This window comes from Macaca nemestrina, chromosome 15 (assembly GCF_043159975.1).
Source record: "Macaca nemestrina isolate mMacNem1 chromosome 15, mMacNem.hap1, whole genome shotgun sequence".
NCBI lineage: Eukaryota > Metazoa > Chordata > Mammalia > Primates > Cercopithecidae > Macaca > Macaca nemestrina.
In genome coordinates, this window is record NC_092139.1 from 52,320,438 (window position 1) to 52,342,330 (window position 21,893).

Genomic DNA, 21,893 nt, shown 5'->3' on the forward strand with positions numbered 1-21,893 from the left:
TATCCTGGCAACAGAAATTCAAGATCGGAAATAATTCCTGTCCTCTTGAGCCTGCCTTCAGCCTCCCTGAGGAGAGCAGTGACTGAAATTTTCTACTAATTGTAGCCATAATTTTAGCATGCAATTAAACACATGATTTCCTTCTCAGCTGATGTCTTTTTAGTTAGTCTGACATGGATAAGACAAAAGCTCTGTTGATTTGAACGGCCACTTTAATCTGATAGGAGGTCATGGAAAGTCATCATTATTTAAGCACCTTTGACCATCCAGTAGGATCTAGATTAATCTTGCTGATAAACATGGCCAGCAGCTTGGGTGCTTCTGATACAATTTCCAATGCTACTGTCTGTGGGCCAAAGAAAGCTGTCTGTTGGCATGCCCATTTTGCTGAGTCCTTCTGAAGTTAAGGACCACTGCTAGGAAAGACTCAGGTGGAATTTGTGAGGTTGTGGTGGCAGGAACAAAGACTCATGGAGGTCACCCAAGTTGTGGAAGGACCTCAGGGTGTGAGGCCTGCCTGTGCCCCAGCAGGCCCAAAAGCCATGCCTTCCATGGAGGGAGATGGAAGGCTTCACTGCATACAGTGCAAACATGGCCTTCCAGAATGCTCTGTGTTTGCCTTCCCATCATGTACAGTCCCGGTAACCCACATTCTTTCCCACCCTTGGTGTTACCAGACCTTTTATTTCTTGCCAAGTCTGTTGGGCACACAGCAGCATCTGTGCTACTTAATCCCGCATTTCCATCCCTCTTACAGGGCTGGCCAACTTTTCCTGTGTTGACTGGCCGATCCTCCTCCCAGTCAACCTCCTTCTCTCAGTGTGACCCGGGTTTTGGATCACGCTGATCTAGGTGTGTGATATGGTTTGGCTGTGCCCCCACCCAAATCTCATCTTGAATTGTAACTCTCAGAATTCGCATGTTTTGTGGGAGGAACCTGGTGGGAGGTAATTGAATCATGGGAGCAGGTATTTCCTGTGCTGTTCTCATTTTGTGAATAAGTCTCACGAGATCTGACGGTTTTAAAAACGGGAGTTTCCCTGCAAGGTCTCTGTCTTTTTGTCTGCTGCCATCCATGTAAGATCTGATTTGCTTTTCCTTGCCTTCTGCCATGATTGTGAAGCCTTCCAGCTATGAGGAACTGTGAGTCCATTAAACCTCTTTCTTTTGTAAGTTGCCCAGTGTTTAATATGTGTTTATTAGCAGTGTGAAAATGAACTAATACAGTGTGCTTTTGGATGGAGTAATCTGGGGTCTCCATTTTTGGTAACTGTTTGGATTGCTTTTTCAGATGGCAAGTTTGGGGCCTACATGCAGGTGCACATTCAGAATGATGGGCCTGTGACCATAGAGCTGGAATCGCCAGCTCCCGGCACTGCTACCTCTGACCCAAAGCAGGTAAGCCTGGAGTCTGGTGCCTGGCTCCATCCCTTGGGTGCCTGTAACATCTTTAGTCCCTGGAACAGTCCTTGGTCTGAGGAAATGCATAATTGCTGTAACCTTGTATTTATTTTAATACCTGCCTTCCCAAGAATGCATGTTTACAATGCACTCCTGAGTACCGTGGTGGGTGGGTACAGCACTTCTCCCTTGCCTCCTCCTACCTTTGATTCCAGAGGACATGTCCTGTGCAGAGCCAGGTTTTTCCCCTGGGCTTCTCTTCCCCTGGCCAGGTGCCATGGCGCCCACCCGCCCCTGGGTGGCAGCAGAGCAATGGCCCTGGATTGGCTGGTTCACCCATTCTGAATGGTTACCTGAAGTGGGTTTGGTCCCAGGTGTGGGTGGATGTGTCCCTCAAGGTTCGCTGTAAATCCCCATTTTTCTAAAGCAATGTCTGACCTGGATTTGCTGCCAATTTGTAAGCTTTCATGAGATAAAAGTTAATTAAAGTAGAGAAAGGAAATGTGTAATAGTCCTTGGAACCTGTGTGGTCTCACAGATGCTTAGCATACTTGTAAAGGCTTAATTAACGCACTCACTGGATAGAGACACATAGGGCCTGGCAAGCAGAGGAGGAAGGACTGCGCAAACATTTCCGTTCTTCCTTCCTGGTCTCCCTCCCTTGCTAGAATGCTGTGATGGCCAGTGATGCAGCGGTAAAGGGACAGCACAATGGAAACGTGAAGCTGGGCAACCTATTCAAAGCCAGATTTTTTTTTTTTTTTTTGGGGGGTGGAGTCTTGCTCTTGTTGCGCAGGCTGGGGCACAATGGCACGATCTTGGCTCACCGCAACCTCCGCCTACTGGGTTCAAGCCATTCTCCTGCCTCAGCCTCCTGAGTAGCTGGTATTACAGGTGGCCACCACCACGCCCTGCTAATTTTGTATTTTTAGTAGTGTCCTTGGGTCTGTAAAGGTTCTCACCGACCGAGGGCCCCGGTGACCTCACATTGCTTTATTTCATGCCCATTTTTCAGAACCCCTGTCTTGCCACTGTTGCCCACTTGCCCCTGGAAATGGCTGGAGCCTTGTTTCCCAGGACACCATTCCCTCTGGGCTTTCCTCTTGCCTCTGGCTACTCCCTCCGGTTCTATTTGATCATTATCCCATAGTTTTCGTTTATTATTCTGGTTTAACTCTATTTGGAGAAAAATTTTAGTCTAACTTTTTTTCATTCTAAATATTTTTCTGGAAATGGTAGAATAATACCTTTTGCCTTTAGAATCTTCAACTTTCTTTCAACCAGTACCCTCTTCTTGTTTAGGTCAAAGGGTACAAAGATGCAGTTATTTCGGACGAGTAAGTCTCAAGATCTAATGTACACCACAAGGAGTGCAGTATCATATTGTGCACTGGGAGTAGATTTAGGAACTTCTGGAGTAGACTTAGGAACTCTCAGTGCACACAGAATAAAAGATGGTAACTGTGTGAGATGCTGGACATGTAATTTACTTGACTGTAGTAATCACTTCACTATGTGTGTGTAGATCAGAGCATCATGTTGTACACTTTATACAATAACCTACTGTCCCCAAATCAAAAAATCCTCAAGTAGGCATTTTTTAAACTTCTAACGAGCCATGTTAACTTATAAGGATAAAAAAGACTTTTATTTCTGAATCCTTTAGGAGTTTTCTTTTTTTTTTTTTTTTTTTTTGAGACGGAGTCTCGCTCTGTCGCCCAGACTGGAGTGCAGTGGCGCGATCTCGGCTCACTGCAAGCTCCGCCTCCTGGGTTCACGCCATTCTCCTGCCTCAGCCTCCCGAGTAGCTGGGACTACAGGCGCCCACAACCGCGCCCGGCTAATTTTTTGTATTTTTAGTAGAGACGGGGTTTCACCGTGGTCTCGATCTCCTGACCTTGTGATCCGCCCGCCTCGGCCTCCCAAAGTGCTGGGATTACAGGCGTGAGCCACCGCGCCCGGCTAGGAGTTTTCTTTTTAAATACACAAATTGTCTTGTGTCAATTTCATTTACATGGACCAGTTTCCTGATCCCCAAAAGCCTCAGACCTTGTGCATTGCACTGCGCTCTGCCCCCAGCTCTCCAGTAGGTGGCGGCGGGTAGGCGCGGAAGGGTCCTGTGTTAGGTTGGTGCTGGCCTGTGCCTGGGGCCTCTCTCTGCCTTTTCTTCTCAAATTAGAAGGAGCTTCCTCTTGGAGCAAATAGCTAATTTGCTTGCTTTTGTTTTGATAGGAAGAACATAGCCAAATTCTTTTTACTGATAGATAAACATGTGTTTCTATCAATTAAGCTTTTAATTCTCAGTGTTTTATTTTTCCATTATATTCCAATCAGTAATGAAAACTGCTACAATTACATTAAAGAAAAATGGTTCTTTTGGCAAATTTCAACATTATAGAAAAATGATTCTTTTAGCAGGTTCTTTTAAAATATAAATAAGTTCTTTAAACTATCTGAACAAATGAACAATGTATGTGTGTGTGTATGTATATGGATGTTTATGTGTGCATGTGTATGTGTGCATATATGTATGTGTGTGTATATGTGGATGGGTGTGCCCATGCGTGTGTGCATGTGGGTGTGTGTGCATGTATTTGTGTGTGTACGTAAGCACCAAGTGTCATTTTGGTATTTGATGGTGTGCTAGGCACTGTGAGGAAGAGAAGGAACTGCTGCCACCCAGCCTGTGCAGCCAGGGATAGATTTTGGGCAACATAAACCTGAAAGGTTAATGCCAGTGAAAGAGGTGGACAGCATAAGGCAACTTAGGAAAAGTTACAAGACCGTTGAGTTTGTGCTCCTCCTTAGAACTCTTCAGTGCCTTCCAAGTGCATTTTGCTGAAGCCTTGCATTCCTTGCTGTCATTTCCCAGGGCCTGAGTGACCAGGCGTCTGTGGCCCTCTCTTGCCTGCTCTGCGGCCATCTTTCCCTCCATCCCTATACTTCACCTACTGTATCTGCTGTTGCCTCCTCTCCCTTGCTGAAAAGGTCAAGCTCTTGCCTACCTCGGAGCTCTTGTCTCAATTCCAGAGTCTCCTCCTCATTCTCCAAGATTCTCTGACCCCCGCAGTTCCCAGGAGACCCATTTGGCCACTCTGCCCTGTTGCTCTGGTGGTTTATTTCACAGACTTCACACCATCTGCTATCATGATCCATACCACTCATAAAACTCAAGCTCCCTGAGTGTTGTTCACTGCCCTATCCTGCGAGGTGTCTGTGGGCGGGAGGAGTGGTGTTTGTTTAGCAGTGTTGCTCACAGCTGGCGGGCTGTGGTGTCTATGAATGTCCCGGGTTCAGAGAAGGCCATTGTTACTGCTGTTGCTGCTCAGCCAAGCGGGCCTCCTAGGGGACTGGAGGTTTTAGCTGACCTTTAAGGATATGGAAAGTAGAAGGGATTCCCAATTGTTTTCAAATTTCTATTTCAAATAGGGGTAGATTCTTATTTTCAAGAATCTCAGAGCTGTGCTTATGTGATACAGCTACTGCTGGTGAAGACTGGGCTGGTAAAGGTAACCAGCAGTTTGCCTTTCTAACTGGACCGCTGCTTGTTTGCAGAACTGGCTGCTGCAACACCTGCATGCTTTCCATATAGCATACCCATCACATTATAGGCTGCTGCATGGGTTTCATGCTATGTTCTGGCAGTGAGAAGCTGGAAGGAGGACATTACATTCTTGCTCCAAAGGACATATTTCCAAAGGGAACAGGACATGGAAGCAGTAGCGGAACCAGCTGACTGCTGTTGTTCCTGGTACATTTTTTGCAGGAGAACATGATTCTGGTAGGAACATCTGCTTATTATTGCCTAGTGCATGATTGCTGGTACATGACCTCTTCCATTGGTGGCTAGATATTGGGAGATTTTAACACTCTAGCCTGCCATGTCTGTGGTAGAAGCTTATTCTTGTCTTGTTTTAATCTTAAGTGCCCTTCCCCTGAGTAGGGCTTGTTTTCCTGAGCCTCACATGGATGGGGGAGCAGATGGAGGTTTTACCTGATGAGAAGGGCCATTTGGTAATTGAAGGACTCTTCCCTGGGGCCTAGGGCCCACTTAGTTCATGGTGTTGCCATTAATTATTTACGTTCTCATTTATTTAGTGCCATTAAAGACGTCATTAAATTGAAATGCTGGAAGGAGCTAAAAAAATGAACTTTCAAATATACATGTTTGAGTTAACGGACGTGTTTATTGACAAATCACTGGGATGAGTTGGCTAGCGAAACCTGGTGCCGTTAATTTTACGGAGCTATTAATTTTACGCTGCTCTGAGTATCACTGTTGCTTTGTCCATAATTTTCTCTGTATACTTGTCTTATCAGCAAGCATTCATCCCTGTGCCTGGACCTTGGAATGTCAAGCTGAGACATTCATGGCTTCTGTAGGATCTGAAAGAAATGTGTAGGGTAAGGGGCTGTGGGGGAAAAAAATTCCATTTGGTTTTTATTTATTTATACTTCCAGTGACAGGGGCAGCCTTTTCATTACCTGCTGTGGAATCCAGAGGTGAAATGAAGGACACATGAGCACACAGGTGGCTTGCTTCTACCAGGTGGCCCCATCACGGGTGCATAGAGGGGAGCTCTCACTTGCTACATATTTCAGTTTGGGGGACAAATCAAATGAGAAGTACTCTGAATATAAGGAAGAATTATGTTGTTGCTAATAACTTTGCATCTATTCATGGAAGAACAGTTATTTAAATGCACTCCTTTTCACTCTGTTTTTAGGCTTGAATTCTAGATTCTAGCTCCCTAATTGCGGTTGGTTTCAGCTTCAATGTTCACATGGCCTGAACCAAGCTCGAGTTGTTGACTTGCTGCAGGAGTATGTTTTAAAGTCTGGTTGCCAAGATGGTAGCCAGATCCTGTCAATTACTCCAGTAATATTAGTTCATTTTGTTATATTAATTTATTGAACAAACGTTGACTGAGAGTCCAGCTTTGTTTATGCTGAAGTATCACCAAAACAGTAGTGGGAACTCAGCAAAGCGTCCTCATTAGAGAGTTGTTGCTGTTGTGTAGTCTTTGTCAGTGACATTGGCTTCTGGGACCTAGGCTGCCGCATGGAAGGCCTCCTACCAGGGCTAGGGCGCCACCTGGCCAGACCTCTCACCACACATGGAACCACACCTGGATTTCTGATCCTTTCTGTCTGAACACCTGCTTTCCATGAATTATGAGATCAGCTCAACCCTCTGGGGAGTGAGTTGGGTGTAGAGATGGTGGGGCTCCTGACCTCACTCAGCCCAGCCCACTGCTCTGCATAGTCAGAATGTATCCTGAGTCCTTGTCAGTGCCTGGGGAAATGCCTGCCTATTGCATGAATGTTTGGTATGAAAGGGTGGGAGCTTAGCAGATGTTTTTCTTCCTGGTGGAGAGCTGTAAGGAATCACTTTTATCACTTTAATTTGTTTCTAAATAGATGGTTGTCCTAAGTCAGCTCATATTGGGCTAAAAAGAAGCCTTTACAAGGCTGGCATGACTATCTCTTTGTTGGGGACCCATTGATGAATTGATTAATCAATTGACTTTCGCCTTACTGTCTTAAATCCATAGCACAAGTTAAGGAAATTGCAAAAATTGAAAAGAGTTTTTTTCTCTGCTATTGGAATATGTCTGGTAAATTAAAAACTAGGATCTGTTTCTCTTCTACCATTGACACATAAGACATTTCTAATCTCCAACCAGAGCAAAACATCTGTTTTACTTTAAACCAATCTCTCAGGACACTAATGGGGTAGTGCATTTAAGGTTTAAGGGCTTTATTTGTTTGTTCCTGTATATGTGTTTTGGGCAGATTCCTAGTTATTTTAATCTTATAATCTCATTTGTGTGTGTGTTAAAAAAACAAGCTCCTTACCTTACTGACTTGACCTGCCAAAGATTAACATCATCCTTTTTATTCTCAAGGGAGAGAGGTAGAATTTTTCCTTCCATGGATTTGTACGTTGTGCATAGCAATAATTTAGTTAAACAAACTCAATATTTTAATTGGGAATTCTTAGCTTGTTAAGTAATTTACCAGGAGCTTTATAGTCCCGGATGATTGTAGAAAAATGTTCTGCCAGTCAGTGGTGTTTTGTAGAAAACCTTGCCGAAACATTTGCATTAGTAATGGAGAGAGAATGAATGATCTGGAAGTGATAGAAATCTAAAAAATGCAGCACTTACTATACTTTTTTTAAAGGTGTAGATAAAACACTCATCTACATAGAGGTATTTGCCAGCTTGCTGCAGTATAGGTGTAGTCTGTAATTACTGATGAGGTAGTTATCTTTTAAATCTTAGTCTCTAAGAGAAGGTTAGGCTGGGCCAGCGGGGTGTGAATTGGATTAAGTAGACTCTTAGGGGCTCACAGACTGGTCTGATCTTATCCCACAAGTTTTTTGTGTGTGGATGTGTGCAAGTGCCTTTTGCTGGGAGAAAGGGGCCCAGGACTTTTGTCACATTTTCTTCAGGTCCCAAGAAGTGAAGATGCTGGTGGACTTGGGGGCTGTCGTGTGCAGAGCTTACATATTCTTTCTCTACCAGAGTCATCCAGGGGTTGGTGTTAGTGTTCTTCAAACGGCAGACTGAGGACCACTGGCATCAAGCCACCTGTGGTGCTTACTAAAATGCAGAGTCCTGGGCCCACCCAGGTTTTCTGAGCCAGAGTTCCTGGAACGTCTGGACTTGGAAAGCAGGCGAGTAGCCCATTTATGTTTCTAACCAGGTCTTTGTGTGCTCCTAAGCACACTAACATTTGAGAACTACTGGAATAGAGAGAATCAGGCCTTGCAGTGATCATCTGCTCCACGCTTTGGTTTCTTCTGGACCACCCTGCCCTCCCTTCCCTACCCCCAAATGTCTAAAAATACTTTACAACCTATGTTACTGCAGCTGCCAGGAAGCAAGATGGCTTTGCTTGATTATTGAGGTCACATGTGAGGCTGTTCTTATTCATCAACGAGCCCTCAATCTCCCAACACCTCCTCCCCCCACCACACAGGCAGTGATGAAAATGTTTCCAGAACATGGTGCCTTCTCAACACAATTACAGATGTGTCAGGGAAAAGCCGATGCAGCAACAACAGCTCAATATGTTAGTGACTGATGATCAGCCTCTCTACTGGGTGACAGTGAGGCATGTGCTGGGGGAATAACTTTTTTCCTGGGAGAGATGAGCCCAACATGTGGATTGCTCAATGACTGGGCAAGATTGTAGCGGTGTAGCCTCTTTAAGACTTGTAGTTGAAAGTAATTTATAGTTTTATTGGCTTTCTGAGTACCAGACATGGAATGCCTTACTCATCTGTCGAAGTGTTAATGGAACTAGAATAAAAACCCAGGATGATCGACATCTTAGCGTCTGCATGGAAATTGTAATTTAATGAAATGCATGAATGTGGAGGCTTCCGTGGGCAGTTGGCTGATCATTTACATTTAAACACACATGGGAAATTATTAAGGGCTCATATTTTATGATATATTATTACCTATTCAGTTCATGGTAAAAGCTTTTCACAGTGAATTGTAGACTAGTTTCCTGCAGATTATTTACTGTTTCATAAATAAGCATCACAATTTTTTCTCCTCTGTGTCTCTGCTCATCCACCTGAAATGAACTCCTTCCCTGTCTCTACCTGCTGACATCTTCCGCATCTTTTAAGGTTCATTTCAGATAGGTAGCTCTTCACACATGACACCTCAGTACCCATCCAGGCAAGGCCTTTCTTCCTACCTTTGGCTCCCTATGACATGGTGTGGCAAGGATTTCCTAGTAGTAATGCCCTTGAATAAAAGCTCATGCTCATTTGTTTGTTAGTTTGTTTGCTTGTTCATTTATCCACTTATCCATCCACCCATATGTCCATCCATCTGCCTACTCATCCGTCCATCCATCCATCCATCCATCCATCCATCCATCCATCCACTCACCTGCCCACTACCTACTCATCCCATATATTCATCCAGCAGATTGTTATTGGGTGCTTGCTCTGTGCTGGCCCTGCATGTAGGTCCAGCACTGAACCAACATTGTACCCTCATGAAGCCTCCATTCTAGTGGGGAAACAAACAAAAACAAGTATAATTTAAAATTCTGATGATACAAAGAAATCCAACAGGGTTAGGTGTAGAGAATGCTGTTGGGTAGAGGTCCCCTTAGGTACAAGCACTAGGGAAGGATGCTGAGATAAGAGGGAGCCAGTGAAGACTGAAGGAAGAGTGTGCCAGACAGAGAGGTCAGCAGATACAGAGCTCTAGGGTGACTGGTGGAAGAAAGGCCAGTGTGGCTGGAGCTTGGAGGGTGAGAGGGAGAGGGGCAGGACCTGAGGCCAGAGCTGTGACCTGGGCTTGGTGGAACAAGGCCTCATGGGCCAAGGTAAGGAATTTGAGTTTTATTGTTAGTAAGCCAAAGACCTATTAGAATGTTAAGAGCTCTGATGTGTATTTGCAGAGATGGATGAGATTGGGTTTAGTGTAGGCTCGGGATCGGGGGATGTGTGGCTTGTGACAGGGTGGCGGAGAGGACATTTAGGAGCTGTCTGGATACACTTCAGAGGCCCTCAACCACTCTCACATTCTGCCTTCCACAGTAGAGCTTTTGTGTCAGTGACTCATGTTTGGTTCTTTCATACTGTGGCTTGAGCATTAGAGAGTAATACTGCAAAGTTCAGCCTCCTACAGTTCACTGCAAGAATGACCCCATTCTTGCCTCCAAGGCCAGCACAGTGGAGGGATTCCATGTCATGAGTTTCTATGATGACATCAGATATTGGACATCAAGGAGTGCGATGTTCACCCCTGGTTTTTAGTGATCCTTGGGCACAGTCTGGACACAAAAGCCAGAACTTGTTTGATGATTTCTTTTTTTTTTTTTTTTTTTAAGGTAAAAAAAAGCAAGTTCAGGGAAGCAGGCTCCTTTTTTCTGGTCAACATGAAGCCAAATGTTTCACTATTGCCCAGTTTTCCCCCAAATACAAAAACATTAATTATAAAAAGATACTGTAAAAAGCCCAAGAAACATGTATATTGAATTTGATTTATGTATACTATTGTAGCTAATATTTTCAGGGAAATTTCTAAATGTCTGTCATAGGAGCTTGTCAGAAAAAGAAAGATTTATTTTTGGAAAAGTATGTTTCTTGGTGTTCATTGAGCTTGGAAATTATGGAGAGTCATTGTCAGAAGGAAGGCAGCTGCTCCAGAGGCGGAGTGGAAGTCAGGACTGGAGAAGGTTGTCCTACTGTGGGCTCCAGCGTGCCTCTTGCTGCTGGCTGGTCAAGAGTCTTGCAGCAGCCACTTCATGCCTCACTAGCTCCACCATCGCAATGATTTCTGTCAATAGGAAACACAAAAGAATGGCATGTCTGTGAATATTCTTCACATAAAATATATTCCTTTGACTATTTTCCATAAAATGTGAAGTCAATTTCTTTTTCTATTTTTAATCATGAAAGTGAAGCCCGGAAGCCTCAATTTCTGTGTAATGGAAAGATCTAAGTTTGTGGCCTTGTTTCCATTTTCCACTTCTCCTGCTAAGTCAGGAACATGATACTCACATAATATCCCCCGGGCAGTGGCTCTGTTCAGGAATTGCATCGCTGTTTGACTGCAGAGGGAGGGCAAAGGCTATTATTAACCATTCGTGTCATTGTTGGGTCATGAAACCTTCAGGGGATAAGTACAAGTTCTATAAAATTTCATTTTGAAATCCAGACCAGATCTGGGCTTATGCTCTGAGGATTTTTTTTTTTTTTTAAGTTTCATGTTGTCCCTTTGCCCCCTTCATTTTCTCTTGGGAAGAGTCTCTTATTATCATAATTACTACTTGAAAAAAAAAATTCCAAGCAAGCAAGCAGTGTATTAACTGGAAAGTAACAATTTAGAAATGTTATTTTTTGATAGTAAGCTTTTATAGTATTCCTGGCTAGAAAGGTATTTTTATAGAAACAGTTATTTTCCTATCTTTTTTCTCATGAGTCCATAAAATAGCATTTTTATATCAATTTTTGTTATACCTAATACATAAAATCAATATTCTTTTAAGAATTTAGAAGTTTAAGATACACTAAAAATATTTTTGACAATAACTCTCATTCTCAGAGGTAGCGCCGTTAATAAGTTCTATGTATTTACTTCCAGACTTAACAAAAATATGTTTACCCAGATTTACACATGGTATCTCTGGGTGCGTGTATGTCAGAAGATTTTTTAAGATTATGTTAAATTGTACATAACCTAAACTTTTTAAGTATACAGTTTCGTGGCATTAATATATTCACATTGTTATGCAACTATTATTATCACCATCTATCTACAGAATTTTTTTTTTTTTTTTTGGGAGTCCCGCTCTGTCACCCAGGCTGGAGTACAGTGGAGTGATCTCAGCTCACTGCAACCTCCTCCTGGATTCAAGCAATTCTGCTGCCTCAGCCTCCCGAGTAGCTGGGACTACAGGCGTGCGCCACCACGCCTGGCTAATTTTTGTATTTTTAGTAGAGATGAGGTTTCACCATGTTGGCCATGCTGGTCCCAAACTCCTGACCTCAAGTGATCTACCCGCCTCAGCCTCCCAAACTGATGGGATTACAGGTGTGAGCCACTGCTCCCGGCCTATCTACAGAATTCTTTTTATCTTACAAAACTGAAACTTTACCCTTAAATAGTAATTCCCAATTCTCTTCTCCCTTCAGCCGCTGGCAACGACCCTTCTATAATATTTTCTGCCTTTTGAATTTGACCACTCTGAGTATCATATGAATACTCATATGGTATTTGTATCTTTGTGACTGGCTTATGTCGCTTAGCATAATTTCTTCAAGATTCATCTATGTTGAGCCTTATGTTCATAGCATGTGTCAGAGTTTTCTTTTTATGGCCACAGAATATTCTCTTGTATACCACATTTTGTCTATCCATTCATTTATCCATGCACACTTGGGTTATTTCCACTTTTTACTTACTGTGAATAGTGCTGCTGTTAACACTGGTGTACAAATATCTTTTCAACATCCTGCTTTTAATTCTTTTGGGTAGATACCTAGGTACAGATTGTGGATCATATGGTAGTTCTTTGTTTAATTTTTTGAGGAACCACTATACTGTTTTCCACAGTGTCTGTACCATTTTACATTCCTACCAGCAATGCACAAGGGTTCTGATCTCCCCACATCCTCACCAACGTTGGCTGTTTGTGTGTGTGTGTGTGTTTTCTGATACTAGTCATCCTAATAAGTGTGAAGTGTATCTCGTTGTGGTTTTGATTTACATTTCTCTAATGATTAGTGATGTTGAGCATCTTTTCATGTGCTTATTGGCCATTTGTATATCTTCTTTGGAGATCTATTTCAGTTCTTTGCCCAGTTTTGAATTGGTTTGTGTTTTTTTATTGTTGAATTGCAGGAGTTCTTTATGTATTCTGTACATTAATTTCTTGACAGATAGATGATCTGCAAATATTTTCTCTCATTCTGTGGATTGCCTTTTCACTCTGTTGGTGGTGTTTTTTGATGTACAGAAGTTTTAAATTCTGATGAAATCCAATTTGTCTATTTTTTGCTTTTGTTGCCTGTGCTTTTGATATTATATCCAAGAAATCATTGCCAAATCTAAATCATGAAGCTTTTTCTTTATGTTTTCTTCCAAGAGATTTTTAGTTTTAGCCTTTACATTTAGATATTTGATCCATTTTGAGTTAGTTTTAGCATATGGTATAAGGTGTATGATGTTTTTACTTGCAGACAGGTTGGGAGAGCAGTATCAGGGACTTTATTTTTTGAAATCACTTGAGAGCAAGTTGTTAGCCTGATGCCTTCTCACCCCTGAATTCATTAGGATATTTCCTGCAAACAGGGACATTTTCTTATAGAAGCCCCAAAACAGTCGTCAAAATCAGAAAATTAGCATTGACATTTTACTAGCAGCCATCTTCAGACTCCATTTATAATTTACCAGTTATCCCAAGGAGGTCTTTTATTATTATTATTATTATTATTAAGTTTATTTTCATTGTCTCAAGGTCTGCTGCACTCTGGATCCAGGCTGTGTCAATAGGGTAGTGTGGTGCCTCTTGTACCTATCTTGGCCTCCTACAGTTCTTTTTATTTATTTTATTTTATTTTATTTTTTATCATAGGGTCTTGCTATGTTGCTCAGGCTGGTTTCAATCTCCTGGGCTCAAGCAATATTCCTGCCTCAGCCTCCCAAAGTGCTGATATTAGAAGTGTGAGCCACCGCACCTGGCCATGTTCTTTACCCTCTTCAGAAGTCTTAGCTTGCAGTTTCAGCAGAAGGATAGACTCCCAGGAAGACCGTGAGAGAGATTTGGGACCCAAGTTGATAATAGCAAATACACTGAACTTGAGTGTTTTCACCATGTTCTGGCTCTAGAAAAGTGAGAGTTGTTAGTGAGGTTGGTGCTATTGTGTGTATCTTCTGTACCTTGAAGTCCCTCAGAGATCTTGCCCCTGGTCGTCTTGTTCTAAGGACACAACAGGTTCCCTTTGTCTCTGAAGATGAAATCTAGATCTTTGATTTTGGAACCAAATTTGGACTCTTGACTTTGGAGCACCAACTTCTCCCTCCCCTCCCCTCCCCTCCCCTCCCCTCCCCTCCCCTCCCCTCCCCTCCCCTCCTGTCCTCTCCCCTCCCCTCCTATCCTCTCCCCTCCCCTCCCCTCCCCTCCCCTCCCCTCCCCTCCCTTCCCTTCCCTTCCCTCTTTCTTTCCTTTTCTCTCTGTTTTCTTTTCTCTCTCTTTCTTCCCTTCTTTTCTTTTCTTTCTTTTTTTGTGATGGAGTTTCACTCTTGTTGTCCAGACTGGAGTGCAACGGTGTAATCTTGGCTTACCGCAACCTCTGCCTCCCAGGTTCAAGTGATTCTCCCGCTTCAGCCTCCCCAGTAGCTGGGATTGCAGGCATGTGCCACCATGCCCGGCTAATTTTGTATTTTTAGTAGAGACAGGGATTCTCCATCTTGATCAGGTTGGTCTCAAACTCCAGACCTCAGGTGATCCTCCCACCTCAGCCTCCCAAAGTGTTGGGATTACAGGTGTGAGCCACCGTGCCCGACCTGGAGCACCAATTTCTTTAGCAAGTTGTTCTCTGGAATCAATCCCAGGGTATGAGTTTTTCATAAATGCCTTGTTGAGAGTGCATAGTTGAGAGGTGCTGTAGGTATTATGACACCGTCTGGCTTCTCTACCAGGTTGATCTTGCTTTTGGCTCTGGCTTGACTCTGAAGTCTCAGGTCTGGTCTTTTCTGGAATCTGTGCCTAGCTCTTTGATTCTGAAACCAAATCTGGATTCTGGGCGGATCTTCTGTATTGATTTCTAAAGCAAGTTTGATAGCATAATCCGAGTAAAGTTTTTGATTGAAGGTATTGATGAGAATTTTCAATTGATCTTCTGTGAATTTGGCTGCACCTATGATTTGTTGCTACCATCTTGTGTGAAGAATTGTCTTTAGCCTTGCTGGAAGAAAGTCCCAAGAAGGTCTTCAAAGTGAAAGGATCCAGTTCAGAATCATGCCTTGTATTTGGTTGTCATGTGTCTTTAGCGTCCTTCATTCTAGATCATTTCCTCAGTCTTTCCTTGACTTTCATGACGTTGACTCTTTGGAAGAATATGGGCCCATTATTTTGAAGTGTGTCCCTTAATTTGTGTTTGTCTGATGTTTCCTTAAGGTTAGATTCAGGGGGTGTGTGTGTGTGTGTACACGCACTTGTATGTGCACAGGTGCTTGACCTAAATGGTCCTTTACTGCGTATGTTTTTCTGCAACATGCTTTCTTTCCCACCCCACAAGGGCATTTGTGTGGTTACATATGCAGCTAGATCATTCATTTTAACTGCAAGATGGGATTCTGTCCTATGAATATACTGTATTTTGTGTAGCTGTTTTCCTTTTGATGGATTATGGAGTTGGTCGCAATTTTTTGCTATTACTAATGATGATACAAAAATCCTTTTTTTACATCTCCTTTTGTGGATCTAGATTTTCTAGATAATAGAAAATTGCTCCTTTATAATGTTTGCTATTGTTTTTAAAATTTGAAGTATTTCAAGCATACTAGAAGTACAGAGACTGGTATAACAAAACCTTACTTTAGCACATGTTAATATGGGCTCTAGAATATTTAAGTTGGTAGAATTATCATTTTATTCAATAAATGGCTAAACTGGGAGATTTACAGGGAATTGTTCTAAGTTAGTGTCTCACTGAGTGAGAATTATTGTTAACGATAAAATTGCCTCAAAACTATGTAGCTTTTTTCAAGAAGGAGATATTTTGGGAAAACCATCAGATTTAAAAAACAGAATATATATACCTCCCAGATGTGACCTGTGAATAAAATACCAGGTAGGCCCAGCCAACTTTTCTTTTATGCTTCTTTCATGTCTTTCTTAATAGAATTTAATAAAATGAAACAGGAGGAGGAATCATCAAAGGTTAAGAATAATAGACCTGAAAGAGTTGCTTGGAACGATGTGTAGATTCATTTCTCATCTTGGTTCCTTTACTTGGCATCAGGTGAGATGAGATGTCCATTCAGGAATTCATTCCAAGTCTATTTCAGTACCCAGGATAGATTTGAGATAAATCAGTTCCATACTGAGGTGTGACATTAGGCAAATCAAGGGAAGGAGAAGGAAAGGAATCAGGTCAGAGCTCAGCTTACTTCACTCAACTGTGGGATACGGGGCCTGGCACAGTGGCTTATGTCTATAATCCCAACACTTTGGGAGCCCAAGGCAGGAGTATTGCATGAGCCCAGGAGTTTGAGACCTGCCTGTGCAACACAGCAAGACCCCATCTCTACAAATAATAATAATAATAAATTAGCAGAACGTGGTGGTGCACGCATGTATTCCCAGCCAGTCAGAAGGCTGAGGTGAAGAATCGCTTGAACCCAGGAGGTTGAGGCCACAGTGAGCCATGATCGTGCATCTGGACTCCAGCTTGGGCAACATAGTGAGAACTTGTCTCTAAATCAACCGATCAATCAATCAATCAATCGACTGTGGTACATGGAATTCTATAAAGATAGATAGATGAGAGATAGAGTGAGAGAGAGATAAATTCAGGACTTGGAGAGGAGTGCAGCATCAGGAGTTTTATTGAAGCATCTCGTTTTTCGCCTGTGGAAATAGAAACAAGGAGGAACTGGTCTCCTAATTTACATACCCACAGGGAGAAATCTGTGTGTAACTCTAGATTGCAGTGCCCGGACAGTTGTGTCTTCCTACCAATTCTGGAAAAATGAGATACACTTAGGTAGCAGCTCCTGCAAGCTTTGGAGATGTGGCCTCAATATCTAAAATGAAATCTCTGTGTGCCTGTTGTTGGGTGTTTTTGTTTTTACCGCTGAATAGCATCCCTAGGAGAATTCCCAGGTTTGCTTGTTAATAGTGGAATACCATACAAAGGAACCACAGAGGTTTCTTAACATTTACACCACAGTGGAATCCTATTCCTGGCTGAAATGGTGTTTTTTGGTGTTTTGCAGAAATGTGGCGTTCGTTTTTATGTTTTGGTAGCTGGGTTATGGGTAAGGATAAAAGGTCTGTGGCCTCCAGCCTGAAAAATAACAGCAACAACAGGAAGCACAACCGGGAGCCAGTTTGGGGCTTTGATGGGTTCATTTTTCATAGTGTTTGAAGGACTATATATTTAAAGGCAGTAAGAATGAAATGTCAGTATTTTCGCTTATGACAGAGTGGACATGTTTCAGTCATCAGTTTAAGATTCTGAGCATAGTGTATAAATAGTAATTCCTAGGGTATTTTTTCCTTCATCCTTCATAGAGATGTAGAATGCTTGGCATTTGAAATGAGGCCATCCAAGGCCTTGGATTGCTGCTGCAGATAGTGGAGGCCTGTTGGTAGACATCAACCTCACATTTGTGTCCAAGGCCCTGGGAGAGACCAAAGCAGAAGCGAGGCCTTACTGGACAGGTACAAGGCGTTGGCAGGCATGGCACACCTTCACTATGTACCCCGTCTTCGTGGCTGTCAACGCCTGTGACAACTTGGTAGCTGGCTTTGGTCTGGCATTTGTTCTGTAGATGGCTGAAATGCCCATCATGGAAGAAGCATGTCATCATGGGTTTGTAAGGAAAGGGGCTCTCCTTGTGCAGATACCTGCTGCTGTGCACACACCTTCCCATGGAGCTTGTGGGCCGCATCTCAGTGTGGAGGACAAGGGGGTCCCTGGGCTTCCTGTAGTCCTGAATCTACCATTCACCCTGTCTGTCTCTCTATTAAAGGCTGGGGCAATACAAATGATGCTGAGTGTAGTTTTGTCCTTTCTTTATTTTTCCTCATGAAAACCCTTGAGGAATTAAAGGAAGGAAAAGAGGAGTAGCCTAAAGCAGGTCTGGGAGTTGGGTGCCTGGGAATTCTGTCAGGACTCCTACTAAGTGACCTTGGTCACATCACAGAGCCTCTTGGATTTGGTGTCTTCATGTGTCAGGTTAGAGGGTTGGGCCAGGTGATCCTATGAGACCTTTCTGGTGCTGGAAACCTGTGACTCTGTGGTGTTGACAGTTGGCCATTTGTAGGTCTACCTTCCTCATGTGCCTTCATTGACTGTCTCTGTTGACAGTGTTTTTCTTTAGTCCTTATTGTCCAGGAAAAGCCCATAACCTAACGTGGTTTTGAAATCTCCACTGGGGACCCTTAGGAACTGTGCAGGCATCAGTCTCTGTATGCTGATGGAAATCAGATGTCGAGAGAGGAGGGCATGCATGTTAATGAGCCATATGGACCCCATTGCATTTCAGGCTCATCAGCCCTGACCTTCTGAGACGAACCACTTACATTTGGCTTTAACTTGAGCTCAGCAGAACAAAGTAAAACTCTGACAATGGGGGAATGGAATTCCAACTTTCTCTGCTCTTCTAATCAATCAAACGGAAAGTCTCAAAGGCCAAGTATTTCAGAAATAACAAATGCAAATAACTTAATTTGCATCGCGAATATATATTTTCCAAAATGTATTGGTGTTTTCATTGGCTTTGAGTGAGAGGCTCATTTCTATACTTGACCCTTAACTTTACATGTAGAAATGGGGGTGGTTGCCTCCATTTGGTTCCTTTTTATAAATATTTATTAACTACCTTTCATGTGCCAGATTTCTGTGTGGTGGGTACTAGAAAGAGCAATAAGCCATGGTTTTTTCTTCAAGAGCTAGTCCCTTAGTGAGACAAAAGTCACGCTGGGGCAGTTCCGAGAGGATGTTATTTGCCCGGTGCTGAGGGAGTGAGTGGAATACAGGGAGGCTTGGTGGGGGCTTGGTCATCAGAATAGGTGTCCCTGAGCACAGAACAGATGTCTTAGTTGCATCTCGAAGGGCGAGGAAGAGGCAGCTGGGTCTGAAAGTTTGGAGCAAGGGTGGTGCGTGCCCGGAAGATCAGAACATGAGCATGGAGGCTTGAACCTCCTGGGGAATGAAAGCAGGTGAGTTTGATGGGGCAAGAAGGTAGGGGATGGAGAGGCAGCCAGATGGTGGCAGTGCTGTGTCCTGGTAAGGAGCTTGTACCTTCGTCCTTTGGCGGTGGGCAATGGACAGCCACTGAGGAGGGTTTGGCAGTGAGGGGAAGGTAAGAAGTACTCCTCAGCTGTGACCCTCTGGTAGCAGAATGGCAGATAGACTGGACTGGGCAAGGTAAAGGAGGCAGAAGGACCTGAAAGGTGAGAACTGCTGCACTGGGCCAGGGTAGAGAGGAACAGAGCAGGAACAGATGGGCAGGGGCCAGGGGAGAGTGGTGTCATCAATCTAGATGGGGCCCACATCAGGAGCAGGGCTTTGAAAATATCTCTTCTGTTCCCTGAATCACTGTTGGCCCTGCAGGACCAGTGTTCTCTTTGTTCACCTGATCCCTTCTCTTTGGTGCTGATAATCTCCCTCAAATAGCCAGTGGCCCTTGGATTTTGGCTCATATTTATAGATAAAGGACCAGGTCACTGGTGTAGGAAGCTGGTGTAGTCTTCTCTGATACCATGGCAGGCATTGCTGGGAGGCCAACTGCAGGATCTGTGACTGTTGGTGGTAGGTGTGCTTAGTACTTGGTAGCTTTGACCTAAGCCACTGGTTTTCAACCTTGAATGTGCATTAGAGTCACCTGAGTTGCTGTGAAAATTCCCAGTGCATAGGCTGTACCCCAAGCCAATGACACCAGATTCTCTGGGGGTGGGACCAGAGATGGTTGCATCTGCAGCTGAGTTTGGGAGCAGTGATCTGGGATGTACAGCGAGGGACCAGGAGGACAAGAGAGTGCCCAGTGCCTTGCTTGGGGACCTTTTTCCTAGGCCATCCACAGGCTGAATTAGAGCATTTTCAGGGCTCAGTGTAAAATGAAAAATGCCAGACTCCTTGTTCAAAAAGCAGTAGAAAAGTACTTTTAAAGGCACTGAAAGGCAAAGCATTTTCCTTTCTTTTATCTCTCTCACTTCCTCCTCCACTTGTCATGGTGCTTTTTATTTTCTATTATGTCATTATAACCAAGGACAAATAAAAAATTTAAATTATTAGTGTGAATTTTACCATTTATATTGTGCAATGCCAGTTTTAAATGCAAATTTAAGGCTGAGGCGGGCGGATCACGAGGTTGGGAGATCGAGACCATCCTGGCTAACACGGTGAAACCTCGTCTCTACTAAAAATACAAAAAATTAGCTGGGTGTGGTGGCGGGCACCTGTAGTCCCTGCTACTTGGGAGGCTGAGGCAGGAGAATGACGTGAACCCGGGAGGCAGAGCTTGCAGTGAGCTGAGATTGCACGACTGAACTCCAGCTGGGCAAGACAGCAAGACTCCGTCTCAAAAAAAAAAAAATGCAAATTTAACTTGTATGTGCAATGACCAGAATTACACAATTGGTGTTTTATAGCTCCTACATCATATGAATTTGATTCTTGCCAGAACAGTGGGAACTAACATATTCCTTCTTTTTGTCTCACACATGTCCTGCCACCACTGTCTTGTTCAGTTCACTGATGAGTCAGAAGGGACTGTCAGGTTGGGGAGCTGTGGGTCACCTTATTTGCTTTCTGAGTCAGCACGTCCAGGGTAAGTGGTGGCTAACACAGGACAAGACTTGAGCGAGAAAGACTCTGATGGGCTTTCTCAGCCATTCACTTTCTTAGAACACCATTGCTCTTTCTGTGTTCAAGGCAAGTTCTGGTTCAGATGGAAAGTGTGAGCTCTTGGGGCTGTCAGCCCCCTCTTAGTTGTAGAAGTAACACACTTACTGTACATGTAAGTTGAGTGTCCCTGAAACCCCATGCATTGTGGGCCCACCCAGTGCTGTGCTCAGGGAATCCCAAGTGCTGTGCTCAGTGGGCAGCAGGGAAAGGCATCAGACCCGCATACTGTGTGTATCACCTCCACCTATGCTCATGCGCTGCAGTCCTGTTGGACTTCACCTACAAAACACACGTTTGAAGGTAAAATTGGGCCAGGTGTAGTGGCTCACACCTGTCATTCCAGCACTTTGAGAGGCGGAGGCAGGTGGATTGCTTGAGCCCAGGAGTTTGAAACTAGGCTGGGCAACATAGGGAGACATTATCTTTACAAAATTTAAACAAAACAACACACAAAAAAAACCTAGCCCACTGTGGTGGTGCACGCCTGTTAGTCCCTGCTACTCAGGAGGCTGAGTTGGGAGGATTGCTTGGGCCCAGGAGGTCAAGGCTGCAGTGAACTGAGATTGCACCACTGAACTCCAGCCTGGGTGACAGCAAGACCCTATCTCAAAACAAAAACAAAAGCAAAACAGGTAAAATTGTTAACGGTTTCCACATGGCTATAGTTGAGCATTAAACTAAGTGCAGAACCAGTTGAGTGTGGGGCCCTGTGTGCCTGCTCAGGTCATACGCCTGTGAAATCAGCCTTGTCACCCTGTCATGTTGCAGCCTATCACAGCCCCATCCTCCCTGCCCCCATCCTGGCCATCCTTCTCCATGACGAAGTCTGCCCTCCTGCTCTGTGCTCTTGGCCTGCACACTGATCACCCTACTTCATGCTGCAGCTGCCCTGCACTGAACCCCCAGTGCCGCATGCTGCTCCACTTCTGACTTCCTTTGTCAGACTTATCTTTTAAAATATTGTCACTGTATCTATTGGTTATTTACTTTTTACATTTATTGTCTCTTTTCCCTGACAAAATATAAGTTCCCCAAGGGCAGGGATCTTAGGCCAATTATGGGAAAGCAAGAGGCAGCTCAGAATTGACTGTGTGCTATTTGCTGTGTATGGTTGTGACGTGATAAAGCAGGCATTACAAACTAAAGGCAGATGGAGGATTTCTCAGTAGGTAGTAATTGGGCAACTGGTTGCAATTATGGAAAATTAATCATTTTAGATCCTTTATACCATACTTTAGAATAAATTCCAGTGGAATTAAAAAGATAAACGTAATTTTAAAAAATCTCACAGAGGGTACTGGCCTTCCTAAATATAAAAATGTGTTATGACACTCTAGTAATGCAACAGATGGTGCTGGCAGAGCAGGAG

At 43.6% G+C, this 21,893-nt stretch overlaps 1 protein-coding gene across 1 annotated transcript in view; it reads left to right on the plus strand.

The window, feature by feature from the left end:
- The window catches only part of LOC105486824 (D-aminoacyl-tRNA deacylase 1), a 170,046-nt gene that overhangs the window by 34,276 nt on the left and 113,877 nt on the right, over positions 1 to 21,893 (plus strand). The window contains exon 4 of the mRNA XM_011749887.2: positions 1,292 to 1,398. Within this exon, the coding sequence (XP_011748189.1) occupies positions 1,292 to 1,398 (107 nt within the window). The remainder of the gene's footprint in view (positions 1 to 1,291; positions 1,399 to 21,893) is intronic.